The sequence below is a fragment of the Rhinopithecus roxellana genome, chromosome 8 (assembly GCF_007565055.1).
Source record: "Rhinopithecus roxellana isolate Shanxi Qingling chromosome 8, ASM756505v1, whole genome shotgun sequence".
NCBI classification, from domain to species: Eukaryota; Metazoa; Chordata; class Mammalia; order Primates; family Cercopithecidae; genus Rhinopithecus; species Rhinopithecus roxellana.
This window is the reverse complement of record NC_044556.1, coordinates 127,117,363-127,140,668: the sequence shown is the minus strand read 5'-3', so window position 1 is coordinate 127,140,668 and position 23,306 is coordinate 127,117,363. Positions and strand designations below refer to the sequence as shown.

The 23,306-nt window shown below is 42.4% G+C and overlaps 2 protein-coding genes across 4 annotated transcripts in view; one reads left to right on the top strand and one right to left on the bottom strand.

The window, feature by feature from the left end:
* Positions 1-10,046, bottom strand: part of BRINP2 (BMP/retinoic acid inducible neural specific 2) — a 110,444-nt gene extending 100,398 nt beyond the window's left edge. The window contains exon 1 of the mRNA XM_010367399.2: positions 9,271-10,046. The gene's annotated coding sequence lies outside the window, so the exon portion shown is untranslated. The remainder of the gene's footprint in view (positions 1-9,270) is intronic.
* Positions 10,047-16,046: 6,000 nt separating this feature from the next.
* Positions 16,047-23,306, top strand: part of ASTN1 (astrotactin 1) — a 311,322-nt gene continuing 304,062 nt past the window's right edge. The window contains exon 1 of one of the 3 annotated variants that reach the window (XM_010367398.2): positions 16,047-16,558. In XM_010367398.2, the coding sequence (XP_010365700.1) occupies positions 16,276-16,558 (283 nt within the window). In that variant the 5' untranslated portion in view covers positions 16,047-16,275. The remainder of the gene's footprint in view (positions 16,559-23,306) is intronic. The other 2 variants (XM_010367397.2, XM_030937122.1) reach the window with 2 other exon arrangements.

Here is a 23,306-nt window from a genome sequence, read left to right as displayed (position 1 = left end):
TTCAAGCTTAAGAATGCTCAACTCTGCTATTGGTCAATCATTGTCTTTAATCTTTACAGTTTTTGTGCAACGTAAGGTGTAATATCCATTTTACTAGGTGGGGATACTGAGGCTGGTACAGGTCACACATAGCTGAGGTCACACAGTGGGTAAGTGACCATGACCAGATTGATGCCCAGGTTTGTTTCACCCAAAAGTCACCCACCCCATTGACCCTCAGAGCCACCCAGGGTGGAAGGCAGAGGGCATGGTGCAGGGGCAAGAGCCCAGAGTCTAAATGTTGGTTGCTCCTCTATTCTTTGCCTTCCTCAGTTTCCATATGCAAAACAGAAATGATACTTCATAAGGTTGTAATAAAAATTAAATGAGATAATATAAGTAAACATGAACCTAGTATAATTTTTATCATAAAATAGGCATTGGGAGTATATTAAATATGTATGAACTTGTCCCACCCATTTCATCTGCTCACCAAATAATTTCTTTAACCTTTTATTATAAGAGATATTCATTCAGAAGGTAGAGATGCATGCTTGTGTATATACAGGGTGTGCGTGTATGTGAATACATATGTATGTATGTGTGTATAGATATAAAATTGTGGAGCAAACCTGCCCTTAGGTCAAGAAACAGAATACTGCCAGCATCTCAGAATCAACCCCCTCTGCACACCCTTCCTTGATCAAATTCCTATTTCTCCCTCCAGTTCAATTCACTTCCCATCTTGTTAAAAAGTAATTGTCTTTTCCCCTTTTACTCATGCCTCTGGGTTGTCCCCAGCCCTTTTGCTCTGCCTCTGTCTGTCACTTTGCTAAGGTTCTGAGTGACACGTTGTTCACAGGAGACAAGTGAAATAAAGTGGTTCAGCAAAACAGCTGTGTGTGTGTGAGAGCGTGTGTGTGTACCATGCTTCCCACCCTTGTAGGATGCTCCATACTGGACACCTTCTGAGATATGTCTTAACCCAAAAGAACAGGAGGGACAAGTAGATTTATAGGGGATAGGTTTGGGAACATTTGGGCTATTTGCTGTACCCCAAGACCACCCAGGCTTGAGTGTGGTACCTGCAGCAGTGAGAGGTGAACATCACAGCAGCTGGTGTCTTGGTTACATAGAAGAAGCAATTTTTCTCCTCTTTAGATTCCCAGATCCAACTCTAGAATTTCTACTTTTCTCAACTGACAAATTACACCTCAATTTGAACGTTACTTTCTCTTAGAGACTTTCCCTGACCAATGCCTCAGTCACTCTCTCTGACAATACTCTATTTTATCTTCTTCATTATCAGCACTTGAAATTATTTGTTTATATTGTTATTTTTCTGGATACCATAGTAATAAAGAATGTGGACTCGGTGTCTACACTTGATTATAATGCCAGCTCTCCTAGTTACTAGCTGTGTGGCCTTGGGCAAGTTACTTAACCTCTCTGGACTTTCAACTCATCATCTATAAAATAATAAACCTGCTTACCTTACAGGATCAAATGAGTTTATTTGTGTAAAACTTTAGTACGGTGTCTGCCTGACACTTAAGTACTATTAAAGTGTTAGCTATTATTGGCAATGTCCATAATAACCATGATTATCATGACTATAATCATATCTTCTGTCTAGAATGGACGCAACTTGAGGGCAGATCTTTTATCTGTGTTGCTGTTTGCTGAATCCTCAATGCCTAGGAATATGACCCAGCACTACACACTCTTAATAATATACTCAATAAATATTTTCAGAGAAGTATGTCTTAGAGTCTCGATCTCAGCCCTGCTGCTTAGTGCAGGAGACGGCCATATCAACAAGTCAGAATGGTGTGGTGAGTACAGAGTAAAAACAGAATTTGAACAAGATGTGTAGGAGTCTAGAGGGGGAGGCAATTAATTCTGTCCCAGAGTCTCAGAGAAGACTTCGCAGAGGGATACTATTTACAGAGTCTTGAAGCTCAGTAACCCTTCAAGAAGCAGAGAATAGGACAGGGAAAGATTCTGCATGAAAACAACTCAAGACCTCTAAGGCTCCAGAGTGCTGAGGGAGTTGCCTGGTGTTTGAAGTGGCTGCTGTGAGAAGCAGGATGTAGGAAAGATGCACAAAGAGGTTATTGGACCAGCTCATGAAGGAGCGCCTGTTTGTTATGCTAAGCAACTTGTTATTCTGACAGTAGTGGGGAGTCGCTGGAGAATGACAGTAAGAGGAAAAGCATGGTCAAATTTACCATTTTGAAAGATCATCCTGGCTGCAGGGAAGAGACTGGACTGGCTAGCCTTCAAGGGAAGAGATAAGGAGATCAAGTCCTGGGAAGATGCTGGAGAGAAGGATGAGAGCCTGGCATCAGAGAGTGGCAGGAGGGGTGAGGAGGAGAGGATGGCTTTGAGAAATCATTATGCGGTCGACCCTGTCAAGCCTGGAGGATTCATTGCATGTAGGGGCAGTGTGAGAGAAAGCAGAGCCCAGGACAATTTACATTTTTTCATTATCCCTCTGGAAGTCAGGTGGATTTTGGTACCTTTAACCAAAGCCGGAATTTGGGGAAAGGAATAGTTTGGGATGTGAACTGGTGCATACTGAGTTTAGCTTTGGATTTTAATCTTGGTAATGTCAAAGTGAAGGCCTTTAGTAAGAAAGAGTATTAACATTTGTTGAGTATCTACAATGTGCCTGAAACTATGTTTGGCACCTTACCTATTTTATCTCACTTAACATTTAGAATAACCCATTGAGAGATCTAGCGCTATTATTTTTTACTTTTATAGATGATAAAACTGAAAATAAAAGAGGTAATAATCCCTCTTTTATGTGGTTAACATGTACGAACAGTAAGTAGAGTAGTTTGATTAAGCAAGATTGAATGAAGTAAATAAAGAAGGATTAGAAAATACAGTAACAGAGGTAATTTGGGGCAGGTTATGAAAAACCTTGAATGAGAATCAAGTGAGAGAAAGCTTGTGAAAACCTTTTGTGAACTATAGAATGATAAGCAAATATGAGTTCAAGTTGTGGCCAAACTTATTGCAGTGAATGACAATAATGACAATGAATGAGTTATAATATTCAAATCTGTAATTTTAAAAACTTCAATTATTGTGTATTCTTCCTATTCTTCTTCTTAGTCCACAAATTTTGTTCTTGTTGTTGTTTTGTTTTGTTTAGAAAGAGTCTCGCTCTGTTGCCCAGGCTGTAGTGCAGTGGCGCAATCTCAGCTCACTGCAACCTCCACCTCCTGAGTCCAAGTGATTCTCCTGCCTCAGTCTCCCAAGCAGCTGGAATTACAGACTTGCACCACCACACCCAGCTAATTATTTCACAAAATAATCTTTAATACATGGCCATGCCTTTCTTTCTCCCCACCACACTGTCAACATATCTGATATGAAAACAAAAAGCTCTCACAAGGAATGATCATAACGTGGTAGAGATGAGAAGAAAGGAGGGAATTTGAAAGACAAACATACCCAGCTGATCCCACTATTGTGTCCTCACACTTTGGAGTAAGACCCTAAAGATTAGTTACTTGGTTATTTCTACTGTCATTTAAAAACTTGAAAATATTAAGATAAAATTACCAAGCCACCCACCGGTTCATTCTTTGTATGTGAGCTAAGAGCTGCAGTGCTTCCGAGAGGCTTTGGGTGGGCTTAATTACAGTTAACAATGTCCCTCTTCAAATAAATATAGGTTGGTCTATGCTATTTGTGCCCTTCTTGACTTGAAATTTTAGAAATACATGCCTTAAAGGCTGGCTCTGGGCTGCTCCTGACCCCTCCCTCCATGTTCTTTCTCTTTTTATGTCTCTAACCCCTCCTATTTCATGCCTCCGCGCCTTTTCCCCATTAACCTGTCACTACTTTGCAAGGCCTTTGCTAACACTATCCAAAAATAATAATAATAATAATCCCAGCCACTTACATAATTTTAACTTTTCTAGTAGCCACATTAAAAAGTAAAAAAGAAATGAGTGAAACTAATGTTAATATACTTGATTTAACTCAATATATTCAGAATATTATCTTTTTAACATGTAATGAAGATTAAAAATATTGATGAGATATTTTACATTGCTTTTTTTTTCAACAAAGTATTCAAAACCCAATGCCTATTTTATATTTACAGCATACATTTCAAGTGCTCAAGCCCCACATGATGCCAATATGCTATCATATTGGCAAGTGCCTAGAGCTTAGTCCTGTAAGGTATCAAATTTTCTTCTCCCTTTGCCCAATCCAGAATTCCAGAAATATTTGCATTTCATGTGAGCCTCAGTAAGAGGAATAATGGGACTGGCTGACGATGATTCCATGCTGTGTTAATGCTACTCAACTTTACTTCTCTCTCCATGACAGAGTGACAATTTAAAGAGGGGCTGACCTGCATCCTAATTGGTCAGACGAGATTGGTTCACCGTAGCCCACAGTTTGAAGCATAATTCAGCTGTCTGTCTCTTCCTTTCTAGATAGAAGAGACTTTAATTCACAACTCTTAACCACATGCCCTTGGGCCCGGATCTCTACTCAGCCCCCAAATATAGCAGTGGATGCTTCTGAATAGTAAAGAGAAAAGGCGTCATGCCCACAGTCCAGCTGCACAGTCATTTAACACAGGAAACAAGGGTGACAGCAAGGTTCAAGGAAGGATTTTCAAGGAAAAGTAATGTCCTTTGAGACCTGTTCCCTGAATAAACTCCTAGGGCTAAGCAACCAAACAGACTGGGTTCTTGGGAGTTTTACTTTTGACCTGGGAGCAATTATGGAGTGACCTAAAGTCACTTTCATGCTCAGTGGGAACTTCTTCTATATTGGAATGGGGGCCATCCAAGCCACCAGTGACCTGCAGCATGAAAAACGTCCCAAACCTTGTGAAGACCAATGACTAGCGTGATTGTGTTACCAGTCCTCTCGCAGGCCCTGTGCTTTGCCTTGACCTTTCCTCTGGGAGAGATGCCCACTGTGGGAGCAAATGTGTGTGGCTGGCTGGTCACAGCTCTCTCCTGGTGGGCCCTTCCTTGGCATTGCCCAGGCTGGCAGGCTGCCTCTCCCCTCTCCTGCCCAGCTGAGCAAGCACAGTACCCTGTGGTACAGCTTCAGGCAACACTGCATCCCGCCCCTCCCTGCTTTTCCGTGGTCTCCTCCTTAGTGACTGCTACAGCGTATGTTTTATTAAAAGGGAGAGAGAAGAGGAGACACGAGGTTATGTGCATGGGCATGCTCAAGAATCTTAAGATTGAAAATCTCCTCTCAGTGCTAAATGCCTAAGGGGTTTGGCATTTTGCCAGCTCTAAGAAAACCCCAGGAGGAACATTTGGGTGGAGAAATAGGAAATGGAGGAAAATCAAGGCTCTGTCTTAGGAGATTCTGATTCAAAAATATGAGAATTTTGTGTGTGTGTGTGTGTGTGTGTGTGTGTGTGTGTGTGTGTTCTCTTAAAATTTGCTTGCTTGTCCCCAATATCCTCATTCAGATTTTTTGATATGATATTGATAAGCTCTCTGAGGTTGAGCAATACTTTTCCCACAATATATAGATTAGACTTGAGGATGGGTGGAAGGCCAGGCAGTTTTCAATGTCTAATTAGATGCCCAGCATTCCAGAGCTCCCTGCCTAGGTTCTAGGGCAACTTCCTATAGACCAATATATGTTTAAAATAATTTAACCATCATGCCTGTAATCCCAGCACTTTGGGAGGCCAAGGTGGGCAGATCACGAGGTCAGGAGATCGAGACCATCCTGGCTAACACGGTGAAACCCCGTCTCTACTAAAAATACAAAAAATCAGCCGGGCGTGGTGGTGGACGCCCGTAGTCCCAGCTACTGGGGAGGCTGAGGCAGGAGAATGGCATGAACCTGAGAGGCGGAGTTTGCAGTGAGCCGAGATCGCACCACTGCACTCCAGCCTGGGTGACAGAACGAGACTCCATCTTAATAATAATAATAATAATAATAATAATAATAATAATAATTTAACCAGGTGTATGGCATTTCCAGAATGCAAGAAAAGAGGTGGCCCAAGGAATCAAGCAAGCCTCAAAGTTTCCAACCTTCCCAACAGTGCTGCAGTTATTATTTCTGTCAGTTAGAACCCTTTCCCTCATTCTTTCTATCCAAACAAATCCCAACCTATCCTTCATGGCTCAACTCAAATTCTCCTTCCTTTGAATACTGATAGTTCTCACTATCTGTACATATCAATCGCAGATTAACTAGGTTGGCCTTGTGAATTCTCTGGTACTGAATTGCTGTTTAGAACCTACATTGGCCGGGCGCTGTGGCTCAAGCCTGTAATCTCAGCACTTTGGGAGGCCGAGACGGGCGGATCACGAGGTCAGGAGATCGAGACCATCCTGGCTAACCCGGTGAAACCCCATCTCTACTAAAAAATACAAAAAACTAGCCGGGCGAGGTGGCGGGCACCTGTAGTCCCCAGCTACTAGCGAGAATGGCGTAAACACGGGAGGCAGAGCCTGCAGTGAGCTGAGATCCGGCCACTGCACTCCAGAGAGGGAGACTCCGTCTCAAAAAAAAAAAAAAAAAGAACCTACATTGTCATTTCCCTTTTGTCAGATGTGAGCCCAGTTTCCTAACTAGACTGCAAGATCACTGAAGGCAAGGGCAAAGGCCTATAAGACTTTTATTCTTCACAGCTGTTAAGTTAGTCCCAGAGGAGAAACCCTGTGTCATTGTAACATCTCCATCCTTATAAAGTACAGAACAACTAAATCAGATTATAATTACTAAAATCAAACTATTCCTTAGAAGAAGGCCATGGAGTCTGGGGTTGTTCAAGAGCAATGAGACCCGCATCCCATTCCATAGTGTCCCTTAAGTGCTGCGTGACCCTGCATAAAGCAGTTCCTCTTTCTGAGGTTCTCTGCCCTCCCTTTTCCAAGAAGGGGGTTGAAATCATTTTAGCTTTACTTCTTAGGGTAATCAAAGACAAATGAGACAATAAGCTGTGTGAGGATTAATTAAATGAGCTTTGTAAAGTGCTCTCAGCCCTTTGGAAGAGGATGCCATCATAAAATGTATACAAGGTCTTATTATTTAAGAGAAAGAGTCGAATTGCCAAAAATACACTGCGCAGTGGGGAAAACAAAACACCAACCAGAAAACCTCAACTAAGCATCCCAGTCAGCAGAAAGTGCCCACGCAGATGTCTCAAGTCCCTCCAGATTACCTCTTGTTTGTGAGTTGGGGAGGGATTTCAGAACAGTGCCTCAAAGGAGTGTATCATTTTTCTGCGATACTCCCCAGTGGCTAGCCTGTGTCTTGGGAAAGGGGATCAGGAGAAGGTGATGACGCAGGGTTGTTCTTTGCCCTTTGGCCTTGCTCAGTAAACAACCTGTCAGGAGGCCAGAAAGGAGCACCTAGAAGATAATTTTGAGGGCCAAAAAGAGAAGATGCTCCCCATCTTTGAGACCAGCCCCATGCTGACAGAGCAGGAACCTTCCTCCTTCCCCAGCCCTTTTCTCCTCACCTCCTTTCTTGTGCCCACAATGCAGCACACATCACTCCATTCTAGGAGACAAAGCCAGCTCCATTTTTGGTGAAGAGGGGAAGTAAGAGTCAAGAATGCTTTGTCTTCTCCATGGTTGCAGCCCAGCTGTCAAACACTTTGGAGCCAGCTGACCTCCAGAAGGGGAGACTATGGTGTGACATTTGCTTCCTTTCTCTCAAACATTTCACAATACACATGCTCTGTGCCTTTTCAAATCATATCCTTCTCAAAAAAGCAAGGCATGCATCTTTTCCTAGAGTAGGCAACAGCTCTGATATTGATAAGACAGGATCATTGTGGCAGCATTTCTTGGTCATGCCCTCAGTGCTGCAAAACAACTTATTCTGGGTGAAGGAGGACTCCAGGGGGTCATGCCTTAAACAAATAACATACACACAACTGTGTGAGTCAGGAGGGAAAGCACACAAACTCCAGCATCACTTTGCTGTTGTCTGATGTCATCAGACTGCCCCCCAGGGGATTTGGTAAAATACTTTAGTTGCTTGGTTAATACTGGCATTGCATGTATTTTAGCTACCATGGTCAGAGAGAGTCACTTCAACATGCACGTGTCTGGAGAAGGACAGAGGCAGAAATACTTGACTTACACTATACCTTTTATCCCTTTGATTGGTCTATGCTGACATAACACTCTCCCTGCTGAATAAGGCCCAGATTACCCAACTATAAGCTTGGACTTTTATAATTGTTATCCTTCTAACAAAACATTTGTTTCTGCTTGTAGCACCCTGCTGCTAGGGCTGCAAAGAGCACACACACAGTTCTTTACAGAGGGGTCTGTTCAATCACGTTACAGTGCATTAGCTTGAATATTAGTTAATATTTGGCTTAGGTCTATATACCCTGGATAAATATGTACCATGCAGAGAGACTGCTTGGTGAGGAGAAAAGTCCTCTGGGCTGGAAAAACAGCTCACAAGTTCATGTTCCTACTAGGCAGGAACACTCCAGGCCTCCGTGGTTTGGGCAGGGTGCTGCACATGCTTGGTTCTTCTGTGGGCAGCCTGCTTCCTGCATACAGCTGTGAGCACAAGCACACATACACACACACACCACAGGCAGCATTCGACAGTGTACCCAGATGATCACAGAAACTGAGAGAGAGATCTGCTAGATGATACCAGCACATCCCACCTTTCAGCACATTAATGTTCTTCCCTAGTGTCTCCAGTGCTCTGCCAGGCTCAACTCAATCAATGGGGCTTCTGCCACCACTCTGGGGAGACTATTTGCAACCTACAGGGTTCACTGTTTGGAATTTTATTTTCCTGACTTCATGCGCATGGGAAACACGCCATAGGGCTCTATGAGCACGATAATACAGATATCGTGCATTATAACCTCCGCTCTTTGGGGTCCTTCCCAAACATAATGAACCTCTCAGCGTCAGCTGGGCAGGCAAAAGTCCTCGTCATCTTCTGCAATTATGCAGCCCTATTGCATTTTCTGAAGCTAATAGGAGTTGCACTAACTTTGAGGACTTAAACCAGGCAAAAGCAATATAGGTCAGGCAGGGTGCCCAAACCCTGTGACAGCCATGCAACACCAGGAGGCAATACCAGAGCGATCTCTCGCTCAACCCCAAAGTCCATTGCTCAGCTCCACAAGACAGCAACTAAGAGAGGTGTCATCATTCCCTCTGCCCGCAACTGCCAGGCACTAGGGCAAGAGGATTGTATGAGAGCAAAACGGCCCCTTTACCAATGGGCACACCAAAAAGGACAATGAAAAGGGGGAGAAAAATCACCGAAACCCTGCACTGTTACCTTGAATCCTTGCAAGAGCCCTCCTTGCTGTATCAGCTGCTCCCCAAACCTTCAACGACTGGGAGGAGACTCCTAAAAGATTCCAGGTTTCTGTGCAACATCTCCAGTGGCAGCTTTCCAAAGTTTTTACTTCATGATTTCTTGTGGCTCTTTCTCATTTGGGGAAACGCGAATGCCTCCCCCTCAGCGTGTGAGAGGGAGCGGATGTCTCTTTTCAAATTCTCTTGCTCCCCGCTTTACTGTCGGTGCCGCCGCCGCTGCCACCGCCGCCAACGTTAGACCACTTGCCTGCTGCCTTCCCGCTGAGCAGCCAGGATCCCGGTCTCCCAGAGCATCTTTGAAGTGGGGCTTGGGCACTGGACCGGGGCGCACACGGGGTGGGAGAGGTAAGGAAAGTGCAAGACCCAACTGGGGGAGTCCCCCTGTCCCTCCGCCGAGGAGAAACCCAAGATTTTGCCTTCTTTCCAACTCTAAAGAGACTCACCCACCAGCTCTCTCACCCGAAATCACAGACTTGCACATGGGCAGAGACAGGTCTTCCCGCTTCACCGCTCCCTTGGCTGCCTGCAGACCTGCCCCTGACCTCGGACTCGGAGCGCACGGCAGGTGCACATCCCTGGGCAAGTCCTAACGAGATCCTCCGAGCTCAGCGTAGGCGCTGCCAGCGCAGCGGCGAGCAGCTTGCGAGGCAGGCGGATTCCATCTCAGAGCTGCAGCCCGGCGCGTCCCCGCTCCGACTCCACGCTCTGTACCTAAGCAGTGTCACCTGCAGACTCAGACACCAGATGAGTGTCTTAAGATAACAATGCTGCCCTGCCTGCCTCTCTCTTTCTTTCTTATGCACGTAGGTTGGCAGCCAATGGGACACAGCGCCACACTCCCCCCAGGTGCCCATTGGCTGGGCGGCTTGGCAGGGGGCGGGCTCTGAGCCTCACCGCTGTCTCCTTTGGTGAGCTGGCAGGCTGGGGTACCAGCTCTGTTAACCCTCCCAGCGTTGCAGTGGGGACTTTTTGGTGTGGATAAGGAAGCCTTGGGTACATTCACAGGTAGGGTGTTCGACATTCTAAGAAGGCTGGGGAACAAGAAGTAGCTGGGGAGCTAATTACATTTTCTTCTAATCTTCCTGAGTTACAATAATCATTTGTCCCAGCCCATTTTGTTTGCTTGCTTAACTAGAACTCCCAGAGATTGGGACCCATCTGAGCCATTTCCCATCTAATTTGAGGTTTTATTTGGTTGTTTTGTGCATTTTTTAGCTTCTTGGATTACTTAATTAGAAATGAGCCCCCAAGTGAGAAATAGTACACACAGACACACACACACACACACACACACACACACACACACACACACACACACCCCAGAGATCCAAGGGGAGAAAGAGGTAAAAGAGAACAAGAACCCAGTGAGATGGCTAGAGAGTGAAAGAGATTTAGAGGCCAGGACAGCTAAATCAGGAAACATTCTGTCCCCACACCAGGACTGTAAGGACAAAGGCAAAGAGGAGAACTTCAGGTTTCTGGGGAGAGATTAAGTTTTAAAAATGTCCTTCCAAAAAAGGGAATTGTTTTGCCTGTGATGTTTTCCCTCTGTGTCTTCTTTCACTTCTGTGTGTGTCAGGAAGAGGGACTGTGCATCTCCTTTTAGTTTTTAAAGGAAGACTAGAGAAATAAGAACAGGACCAGCCTTGTTTCTGTGAAGCAGGTGCTGTTACTGGGCCTATGAATTGAGAGAGGGGGAGGGAGGAAAAAAGGGAGGGAGGTGGAGGGAAAAGGGAAGAAATGAGAAGGGAAGAAAATATTAACTTCACATTGAAGTGTGAAGTATATATTTTTGATGGCCTCATAAGGGTACAGAACTGAAATATGTCCCACTAACTAGTGTACTAAACTAGATTTTGGCAAGAGCATGGGAAAGAGAGTAATAGTTGAAGAAAAATCCAATTCAAGGGAAGAGCTGGGGACTGGAGCTGTGGAAGGAACTTGGGAGATCCATGCTATGTCGTGTGGTGGGGGAAGTATGAAGAAGATAAATATATAGTCAGAAAGGGAGAGGAGTCTTTCAATTTAGTTTCCTTAAATGGAAAGCAACATCAGAGATTATTTTGTAAAGAACTAGAAAAAAAAGTATGCAGAGATTTAATGAATGTTTAAGAAGTACACATGGAGATTAGCTAAATTGCATCAAGTAGCTGTAAGTTCTGAATGAATAAAGAAAATTTAGAAATTTTCTTTTTTCATCCCCTCAGACTCACACATCTATCACTTTCACCTATGTTTTCTTCTCTGTATCTTATACAACTTTGAACTTCCTTCTGCATACTGCAAGTATCTGTTTGCCTAAGCTACAAAACGTGCCAGAGAATGGTGGTCCCACAGGGTCCTAAGCTCTCTGTATAGTATAAAGTATCCAAGTGAGCCACTGAAAGCCTAAATATATTGCTGCCCAACTGCTGAGTTATTTACTTTTGTGATGTCTAGAGACAGAGACCCACTGAACTTGTCCCAAGTGATAACACCCTGAAATGTTAAAATAGCACAAGGGAGTGGGTAAATGGAGAGAGGGGTTGAACAAAGGATCGCTAATTTCAATGGAAAGAAAGTTAAAATTTCCAAAATCTGTAAAAGAGAGAGGGAAGAGGTGAAGGCAGATAAGAAGTCAACTTGAAAAGGAAAACTTGCTTGTGCTTTCTTCTCCTGTAAAGTCTGAAGCCATGTAAAAAATTTTAAAGAGGCAGAATATGCATTAAGAATGGCCACAGGTGTATAGTTTGATGAATCTTTACCTATATATGCATCAATGTAACCATTACTCACTTTATTTCCAGCACCCCAGGAAGCATGTTCCTGAACTTTCTTAGTCAAAACCCTCCAGTCCCCAGAGATAACTATATTCTGACTTCCATAACCAAAGATTAACGTTACTTGCTCTTGAATTTTGTAAATATAGGATCTTGGAGTATACACTCTTGTGTCTTGATTCTTTCATTCATCATTATGTCTCTGAGATTTATTCATGTAGTTGCATGTTTTATTGCTGTGCCCCATTCTAGTACATGACTACATGGCATTTATTCATTCTGCTCCTGATGGATATTTGGGATGTTTCTGGTTTTGTTTTTTTTTTTTTTTTTTTCTATTTTAAGTAAACTCGTTATAAATGTTTTTGTGCTTGTCTTTTGGTGGATGTATGTAATCATTTCCTCTGGGAAAACACCAAAGAATATAAATTACTTAATTTGCTTTGACTACTATGCTGGAGAAAATCTCCTGAAGATGACTCTGAAGCCTATTATCTTGCCAAAATAACTGAATAAGGTCATAGTGGCAAAGACTATCACTACCGAGTACCAACTAAATGCCTAAAATGTGTCACATTCTTTACATACATAATCTCATTTCCTCCTCACAACCACCCCCAAAACTATGTATTATTCCTGTTTTGCAGATAAGAATGTTAAATTTAAGACCCTGTATTAGGAAATAGCTGTTGCTTTCCTGAGTGTATGTATATGTGTAGATATGTAGATGTTGGGGGAGATGTAAATAAATGCCCAGGGAATGGAGCTAGAGGAAGGGAAGTGATGGAAATTCTCACTGCATAGGTGCAGCAGGAGATTGGCTTGGAGAGATGGGACAATCTGAAGAATAAAGAGTGTTGCATTTCAGGTGGACAGAATGTTATGGGAGGAGTGAAAATAGGAAATAGACTTTAATTTGATTGAGACATTGTGTGTGTGTGTGTGTGTGTGTGTGTGCACGCGCACGTGCGTGCGTGTGGTGGGAGGATAGAGATATTGTGCAGTGAGCAATCTATCCTGGTAGTTGTGTACAGAATATGTTGCTAGGAGGGAAAGGAATCAAAATCTATTTTAATAGTCAAGGAAAGAGGCCATTGGCACTTAAATACAGGAAGGTGTACCTCAGGAGAAAAGTGAAGATTGGAGATAATGGAGCTTGCTTTTTATAGTGTTTTAAAGAACAGAAATTTTCCGAGAATGAATAAATGCCATGTAGTTGTGTAATGCACTAGTACACGGCAGTAAAACATTGAACTACATGGATAAATCTCACAGACATAATGATGAGTGAAAATACTAAGACACAAAAGAGCATATACTCTAAGATTCTATATTTATAAAATTCAAGAGCAAGTAACATTACTCTTTGGTGATGGAAGTCAGAAACATTTTCTGTGACCTGCAGCACTGAGCAGAGATGATTGGCCCCATTTGTTGATGGGGAACTAAAGACAAGAATGGTCCAAGTTTATCTCCAAATAGGAATATTATGAAGTTAAGTCTTGAATCCAATTCTATGATTTCACTATATCATTATGCCTCTACACAAAGGTGATGATCGAGATGCATAACATTTTCCCCCATCTCATTTAAATGTGAAACATCATGCACTAGAGATGGCCTGGTTTCTATGTACTTCAACCTTTATCCACATCTCTAAGTATTTAATTCCCTAAGAAAAGGCCATGTGACATTATTTCCATTTTTACAGGAATCAAGTACCCTGGAATAATATATTCCCTTTAAAAAAATTCTACAGTTTCTTTTGTTTGGTTCTTATTTACAGAGAGAGAGAGAGAGATCTAGAAAGACTTGAGATACCAACTACCAACTATTCCCAACTCAATGTACATTTTAAGAAGACTAGATATTGACTTATTAGAAAATCAACCCTAAGTGATTCACTTGGGCTTTCTAACATGACTCAAGACTCTTCAGAGAATTAGAAAGGAAGATTTCAAAGTGACGATAGATTATATGCTACTCAAAAGCAGTAGGAGTATTCTTCTGGCTGTACTAAGCCTAATGCTTATGATACGATAGGTACACAAACATTTGTTGAATTAATTACTGTGGTCCATAAAGCCTAGTGATTTATCCATGGGTGCACCCTAGTGTACCATAACTATATAGTGGGAAGATCAGTGGGCAAAGAAATCTTGTTTGTGGTCTTAGCTCCACAGAAGATAGATCACTATTTCATGGGTCTCAATTTCCTTATCTGTTAAATGAGAGATTGGACGAACACATGATCAGGTACTTGCAGGCCATTTCTCACATTCTAGTATCAAGGGTGTTTTCCTGGCATCCACTATAATTATCCAATGGCAAATAACCTTGCATAAATAAGTTTAATAATAGTTTTTTTTTTTTATGCTAGGGAGAACAGAATGAAAGAGATATCATGGGATTTTTGTCTGACTCAGTATCTCTTAGGAGAGCAATGATGATGAGGATGAGTTTTCAAAAGGTCGTTAGCTGGGACATATTTTTTACAGTAGTTTACGGTAGTTTGCAATGCTGCATGGTAAGATGCCTTGGGGTTAATTCCCAAGTAAGTTAGGTATAAAAACTTAACTAATAAATTATCTTTGTTCTTCTTTCCTTTGCATATGTGGTAAATGATCTTTCACTACTTTAACATTACCTTAAATATGGCTTATTTTCTTTATTCAATTAGTTAAACCTTGTAAAATATATGGCAAAAGCGTTTTTGTCCTTTAAAGAACATATTTTCACATATGCCAACAAATTGACACCAGGTAGAATGAAAATGTCATTGTTTCTTAAGCAGGGGTCCTCTTTTAGAACAGTAGTGAATTATGTTTCTAGAGTGAGAACTACAAATAACACAGTCTTCATAGCACCTCGTATTGAAGTTAGCGTTGACCCAATAACATTGGAGGGACACGCTTTGGAAATAAGTTATTGGTTATCATGTGAGAGAAAGTTCAGTTAAATGTCAGATTTCAGAATACACAATGTCACTTTTCTACCACTGTTTATTGCATATTGTCATCATTTTTAAAAGGCAACATTGTTGAGTACTACTGGGAACAGATCTTATAGGGGTTTTGGTGGTGGTGGTGTTATTCTTCAGAATACTTACGCAGGGTGCTGAATATCTGCCCTGTTGTACCCTTGACTGGACTGGGATTGACTTAGCTCATATCCAAGGATATTCTTTTATTACTTTTCCATCTGTTAAGAATGCTTAGGAACTTTGGTTTTTCTCACAATTTCCTTCCAGCCTTGTCCTATTTACTAGATTCTCTAACATTAAAAGTTCAAGATTTATTTGAGCTAACTCTACTTTTTTCCTGTCAACTATAGTATTCCCCAAATCATCTTTTTATTGGTTACTACAGATAACATTTGTGATAGAAATGAAAGGAAGCAGAGAGAAGTTGCAAGTAAAAGTTTTAATCTCCTGCTTAACTGTGCACCTTGCTCTGTTGTGCATATCTATCCATCCATCTAAACCAGTATAACAAATATTTGCTTTGAATATTTTGCAAAGGTAGTGCTAAGTAAAAATATGCACATGTGCATTTCCAGCTCCCGTTCATCTTATGTACAAATCAACTAGTGGGGTGGGGAGAGGGCGGAAAGCAAGCCTCGGACAAGCTATAATACATCCACAAAACCATTGGGGGAATTTTCATCTACCCCCACCGCCCCGCTGTGCAGAAGCACCCGTTAAGGTGTGTGCTTGTGTGTGCCTTTCTCAAGCCTTCTGGATGATGATGCGAGAGGGAAGATTTTACATTGCAAAGACCAATGTATTAAAAATGCCGTGCAGGTAGTTCATAGTCAAGAGCCTTGCTCCTGTTGGAGGATGCCACGGAGGAGAGAGGCAGGAGCACCGGCAGCCAGCTGGGGGCTGACCTGATTCCCTAGAATCCTCAGCTCCCTTCCTCTTTCCTCTCGACGTCCTTCCTTCCCTTTTTCTCCTCTCTCCCCTCCCCCGCTTTCTCTTCTCCAGATAAGCAGCTCCGGGAAACAAAGAATCTGGGGCTCTCCAGACATCAGAGCTTAAACCCATCACTCTGCAAGCGGCATCTCATTCCGGGGTCCAGGGCTCTCCCAGCTCTCCATCCCCTCCCTAACCTCCCCCCGCCTCCCGCGCTCGCTCCCTCGCTCCCTCCCCTCTCGCTTCCTCCCCCACCATCGCAGCGCTAGGAGGAAGGCGGCCGGGGCTCAAGATGGCTTTAGCCGGGCTCTGCGCCCTGCTCGCCTGCTGCTGGGGGCCGGCAGCTGTGCTGGCCACGGCCGCCGGCGACGTGGATCCATCCAAGGAGCTGGAGTGCAAGCTCAAAAGCATCACGGTGTCGGCGCTGCCCTTCCTGCGCGAGAACGACCTGAGCATCATGCACAGCCCCTCGGCCTCGGAGCCCAAGCTCCTCTTCTCGGTGCGCAACGACTTCCCGGGAGAAATGGTCGTAGTGGACGACCTGGAGAACACGGAGCTGCCCTACTTCGTGCTGGGTGAGTCCCGGGGGAGGTCGAGGCGGCCGGAGGCGCTGGACCGGCACCCCCACCCCCCACTCCAGCTCCCTCTACACACCCACTTGCCGACGACCTCCCCTCCCCCACTCCTACCTCCTGGATCCGCCCCACTCCCACTCCCGGACCATTCTCCACACCCACTTGCATACTAGCGCCTCTGCACCTGACTTCTCCCCAAATCCGACCTGGATGCTGAGCCTCCTCTCAGCTGCCCTGCCCCAAAGAAACAGGTTGCAGGAGTCTCTCTGAAACCTCTCCCAGCCTTGACCTCCCAGCTTTGATTCAGAAGCACATCCACACAGCACTTTTTGTTTGCTACCAGCTCAACTCCCATAATCCCTTTTCCCCACTCCCTAGCCACATGCTCAGCTCTTTGCTTCATACACCCTGGGCACCCACACCACTCACAGCACTTCCTGGGGGCTTTAGAAACAGGTATCCTGTCATCTCCTTGCCAGCTATGTGCAGGCCAAATTCTAGTCTTCATTCATGGAGAGCCCTTTATCTATCACCAGGCTACTGACACCCTCCCTGCCAAACACTCAAGTTTCTTATCCCCCAACTGTTCATTCTGGGAAGTCCTCCAGAATTAGATGCTTAGATGTCACAACCCCCTAATTCAACTACATCCATACATCCATGTCACATCACAGTTGGTTAAAGATATGATACAACTGTAGTCTGTTAATATTGGTCTCTTCTTTGTTCCCAGGGCCACCTTAGATAGACATAGGAATTCCTGCACACAGAATGACCTTTCTAGGCAAGGGACGATTCCTTCCTTTGTTTGTTTACATCTCTCTCTTTTTGGTACCCCCACTGTAATTTTCTTAGGTCACCTTCAGGTACTGGAACTCCTGTCACTTCAGGTACCGGAACCCATACATTACTTCAAATCATCCCTGTTTTCCACTACTAAGCTGCAAAGATATTGTGGTCCTGCTCTAGTATCTTGCAAAGCACCACAAGTTCATGTCACTTAGCCAAATTCTCCTCACTTCCCCAGGTACAGATGGAGCTCTCACCCTGCTGTGCATGCCTACCATGCAATCCATTTCTTTAGTGATGTTGCCAATTATTCTTATTTTGCCCAGGAGAGATTCAAAGAAAACCACACTTCAGTCTCTAGATCCAAGAAGAGAAAAAAAGAAAATGTCCAGGAGGCTGTTCCATCTACTTAATACCCCACCAACTAGAGTTCCATTTGCAGGAACATGGTTTCCTGATGGCCACATGTAGGCTGGAGCCACGTGTGGATTTCTAACACATCCCTCTTGCTCTTCCTTCACAGGAGATGTCTTCACAGTGAAAACATTAGGAAGTGAGTGAATAAACCCCTACTCCCCAACCCCTATGGAAAAGCAATTTCAAAAATTGCCTGGCCCTTTGAAAAGTTGTTTTACAGTTCCTGGAGTGCAGCTCAGTTGAACCCATTAAACCCAACCTACACTCTTGACAGGATTATTTATTTTTGCATTCAAAAATACCAGTAACATAATAAAAACTGGGGATTAGCTGGAAATGGGACAATTGTGGATATGCTGCTCATCAAAATGTACAATTACTGGGTTATTTAGAGGATGGAAAGTTCACGGTGAAGTCATGCTGATGTGCAAAGTACAGTCTGTTCATCATAGTATATAAAAGTGAGTAGAGGGAATTATGTGCTTCTAAGGAGGCTGTTTTGCACTCTGCTTGTAGTGTTTACTGTGCATGAAGAGGTACATGCATGGTGCTTTAAAAAAGGGAGGGCTAGCAGGTATTCAACATTTCATTTCTTTTTTACAGAATCCCAAATCCAGGGCCTAATGCTGTGATGTGCCTACTAGGAACCAATGTGCACAGTGAAAGCCCAGATGTTGTAAGATTGGGTTTTCTGCACCCCTGTGCAAAGCTGCCCACTGCAGTGTCCTGTTGGGGTTGCTATGGCAACCTGCTGCAACTTGGCATTTACACACGGGCACACAGACACACTCTCTCACTTCAGGGCCAGATGCACTATTTAAATACCTCGATTGTCTCCCACCCTCCCAGTCAGTGGGGTATGCTCAGAACCAGAGACGGGCTGATACCTATTCTTTCTGGTTCATTATGCTCAAAGGAAGAAGGAATGAATTTCAGTTTGGGTGGGTGGTTAAACAGATCTGGGCAGAAAGGAAGAGGAGTCCAAATTTATGGAGGATAGACTCAAAGGTAGTTTTGAATTTAACTTTTGTGGTCTTGATCATGCAGCTCTTGGCCAATGGTGAGGGCTGTAGTGAAGCTGGTTTTGGGATTTCCCTACTCCTGTCTTTGGAACCTTGTTTTCTTAATCCATCTCCTGGAAGAATCTGAATCAGTCAATTCTGGAAATTTATTGAGCTGTACTTGCTCAGCACTCAGAGGCATTACTAGGAAACAGAAGTTAGAAAAAAGTCTCTTGCTCTCAAGTAGTCTCTAGTCGCTGGAAACACAAAGATACCTGTAAGAGCTGTACCTACCTAATTGTGTGGTATGGCTGTTAAGGGGTATAGGGATGCTGTGGAAGGATCCGCTTGCATGACAAGAGCAGATTCCATGGTAATCATGGACCGGAAGCTTTGACTAAAATCAGACCTGTCACTTCTTTGAGTGAAAGAAAAAGACAAACAATAAGAAAAACAAGCTTTGGCTTCCTTTTGCCTCTAGGATCAAGTCCTGTAACTTCACTGAGGCTAATTAGGATCTTCTCATTCTGCTTGCAGCCAGCTTCTCCAGCCCTTTATTCCTCCAAGCCTGCCATGGCCTTCTGGACTCTTTCAAGACTTTGCACATATAGCTCCTCTGCCTAGAAGGCCCTTTGCCTTTTCTCTATTAGGTGGTATCCATTCTTCCTTCTAAACCATGCACATGTCATCTCTCTATGAAGCCTGTATCCCACTTCTGTGCTCTTTGCGTGGGTTAAAACAGAAAAACACCCACAAATATGCAAAATTAAAGGTAGATTAGGTTTGGCTTGGACTACGAAAGGTGAAGACATTTAAGGTCATGGAGAAAAGATGAGCAAAGGCATTTGGTGGTGGGAGTGAATATGGAAATGGCGTGCATATGGCATAGTGTGGGGATCAGCCTGCCCGGACAGAGCCTTGTGACATGACAGTACTGGGGACTGGGCCTGGCTCTGTAGAGTGGCACATGGTTTTCCACTTCAAAGCTAGGCAGGGAGGGCTGACTTGACATAGAAAGCATTAAAGTCTGGCTGCCAGAGGCTATCTCAGCCATCAGCCTTGGCAGTTTTGCTTGTGGTGTAATTCTGAGTAGAGAAGGGGAGTCAATATCTCCTTTTCTTTCAGATAGGGTTTGCAAACTGTGATTCAAGAGCCCAATATGACTTTTAGGTATGGTTTGTTTGACTACACATGGTTTTTAAAATGCTTTGAATATGAATGTTTTTAGTTAGGTCTAGATTGCTATACTTCTCACAGATACTGATGGTTCTGTGCCTAATATTCTTCTTCATAGTACTTATCTGGTTAACTCTAAGCCATGTAATCTAAACCTAAACCCCTGCTTTCAGATGTGTGGTGAAAGCCTCAAAAGTGTTGCAAAATAACTGTCATTTCCAATTTAAAATATTTAGGCACATAAGCCTTAGCATCCTCTCAGGAGATTTAAGAGATTTGCCAAATTAGTCAACTAATATTTCATATCTGAACTAAAATTTCATATTTCAGCCTTCAAAATAGTAGACATTCCTGCTTTGGAGCATATTTGAGTTGGAGATAAGGAGTTAACCTGAAGTGTGACTTCCAGGTTTTCTGTGCTGTGAATAGAATATATTTTTATATCAGCCTCATTACTATTTGAAGGAGAAGCCCTTCTATTTCACCCAACTATTGAGCTTTTGCATGTGTACAACTTAGTGAAGAAAGGTGTTTCTCTTGTGCCTTGGCATTTTGCTTTAGCTGTCATGGCTTTTGATTGAAGAAGGTATTCCTGAAGATAAATCAATCAGCCTGCAGAGAGGTAGTAAGTTCCCACATGCAAGGTGCTGTTTAAAGTGTCTGGAGCAGGCAAGTGTGGCGGTTAAAAGAACAGGCTTTGAAGACAGATTTGCTGTCAACTTCTGGCTTTCTACTTATTCCAGCAGTGGAGAATATAGAAGAATGGGGGGGCTAAATAACTTACTCAGGTCACTTCGTGAACAGCTGATGGATCCATCATTCGAACTCAGGTCAATATGATGTTTAAGCCTTTCTCTGAGCTACTATTTTACATGCCTTAAAAGTTTTCAAAATCATTTCTTCTTCATGGTTGAATAAAAGGAGCCCTGAAAATAGTTAAAGTAGGGAAAGCACACTCACCTAGTTTGTACAGAGGAGTCTTTTATGGTCTTTATATAAATACATCTTGAATATCCTTGCCTGTTGAGTGATTTCTCATACCAGCCTTAATAACTTCATCAAAAAATAGTTAGATAAGTACATATACTTTGCTAAGAAGAGTTTGGAAATTCTTATTTATTTATAGTTTTCAGGTTCAGGTAGCCATGTTTCCATGTCTCTATGGTGACATGTATGGGACTCACAATCATGATAAACAAGGTAGGTAGGCTACATTGGGGATGAAGGTAATATGTTCAGTGCATCTGAGGAGGGCCCTACAGAAATGCAAACTGAGAGTCCCAGAGAGAAGGCTCCCTTGTTAAATGGAGCTAACCAGAAGGTAATATGGTTTTAGCTACTTGTCCAAAGCCGATGATCTTTGTATTGGGTGGTCTTGTGCTTAGAACTTATTTTGAGAGCTCAGTGGAACTGTTTAAATAGCAGTTACTGAGCTTTTCAGTTGGCTTCAAAGGTAATATTGGACATAATGTTACTTATGGATAACATTGTGAATGTTACCCATACTTTGGCCTGATAGGAAACAGTTAAAATACCTAGGTATCCCCAATTCTTTTCACACATCTTTCCATCTTCCCATTTGAGGGGAAACTTTGAAGTATGTTTCTTTTCTTTTTTTTTTTCTCTCCACTACAGTGAGCTGCCTAAGTTAACAGTAAATGCATTTGTATAGATTGGCAGCCCTATCCAAGACATAGTAGGTGAATGGTAGCAATCCTAAAGTAGGTTCTTTAGCACTTATATAACTCATGCTAGCAGAATGTGCTAATTTATAGTACTGAGAGGGTTATTATTTACTGTTTCTCTATAGGAATTTAGATGTTTACAACAAAGGAATTTTGAATGTGAATGATGAATTTTACAACATTTTAAATGCTTTTTTAGATATGTTGATATGACTCAAATTCAAGTAATTAGAGTTTTTGAAGAAAAAATAAAATTTTAATTTCTTTCTTTCTTTTTTTTTTTTTTTTTTTGAGATGGAGCCTCGCTTTGTCACCCAGTCTGGAGTGCAGTGGTGCAATCTTGGCTCACTGCAACCTCCACCTCCCAGATTCAAGGAATTCTCCTGCCTCAGCCTCCTGAGTAGCTGGGACTACAGTCACCCGCCACCATGCCCAGCTATTTTTTTTTTTTTTTTTTTGTATTTTCATTAAAGGCAGGGTTTCACCATGTTGGCCAGGCTGGTCTCGAACTTCTGACCTCAAATGATCCACCCACCTCGGCCTCCCAAAATGCTGGGATTACAGGCATGAGCCACCACACCCAGCCAATTTTAGTTTCTTTATTCATCTGAGGAAACAAGATTGAGGTCTTGTCTTATAGACACACTATATATACACATATATATCATATACACACACACGTACTTTTTTCTTTCTTTTTTTAGAAATGTAATTAAACTTAAAAGACTAGTAGTTTCTCACATTACGGTCAGTTTATGAGAACAAAACTTGGCAGCTTTTCAGCAGGGACATGCGAAGTCCTCATTTCTTCACTTTTAAACCAGTTCATGCTTATGCACACAGATGGCAAAAAGAGCTCTGTTATGAGCAAGTTAATCTCCCAGGGCAAGTTAAGGTCTATGGAAATTTCAAATGTACTACAAACTGACACCTATCATCATTTTATTATTTTTAAAAAGTAATTAATTACTTTTTTAAAAAGTTGTTTCAATTGCTTTTGTTACATGGTCATCTATCACTATTTTATTCCTACTAAAAATATGAAATAGTTGATATTTTGTTTTTAATCATGTACACTTTAAAATTTTAATAAAAACCCCAAAGTATTGGTATAGATCTCTAGATTTCCAAGGAACAAACAATCAAATTGTTGACGGTAATCTAAACTGACATGACAACTTTTGTGAAATGATTTGGTATTGTATAGTACAGGTGAAAATGTGTATGCCTGAAGATTTTGCAGTTCCACTTCTAGCTTTTCATTACACAGGAATTTTTACATGTATACATGAGAATATTTGTTGGGAATAGCAAAACCTGGAAGCAACCATTATCAGGAGACTAGAAATGTACAAGGTGGCACCTTCATCAGTGATATATTATCTAACCAGGAGAATAAATGAGTTGTAGCTACATATATCAGTGTGGGTAAATCTCACAAATGTAATATAAGGTGAAAATAAGAAAATAGCTGAAAAAAATATAGTACAATTTTATTTATATAAATTCAAAATAACATATTGTTTAAGAATACATACAAATGCAAAATTTTTATGAAAAGCAAGAAAACAAAAACAAAATAAAAGACGAGTGTTACCTCTTGTGGAAAGGGTAGATTGTATGAAGGGAGAGAGTGAAAAAGAGGGCCTCAAAGCTTCCAGCAGTACCTGATATTTGTTT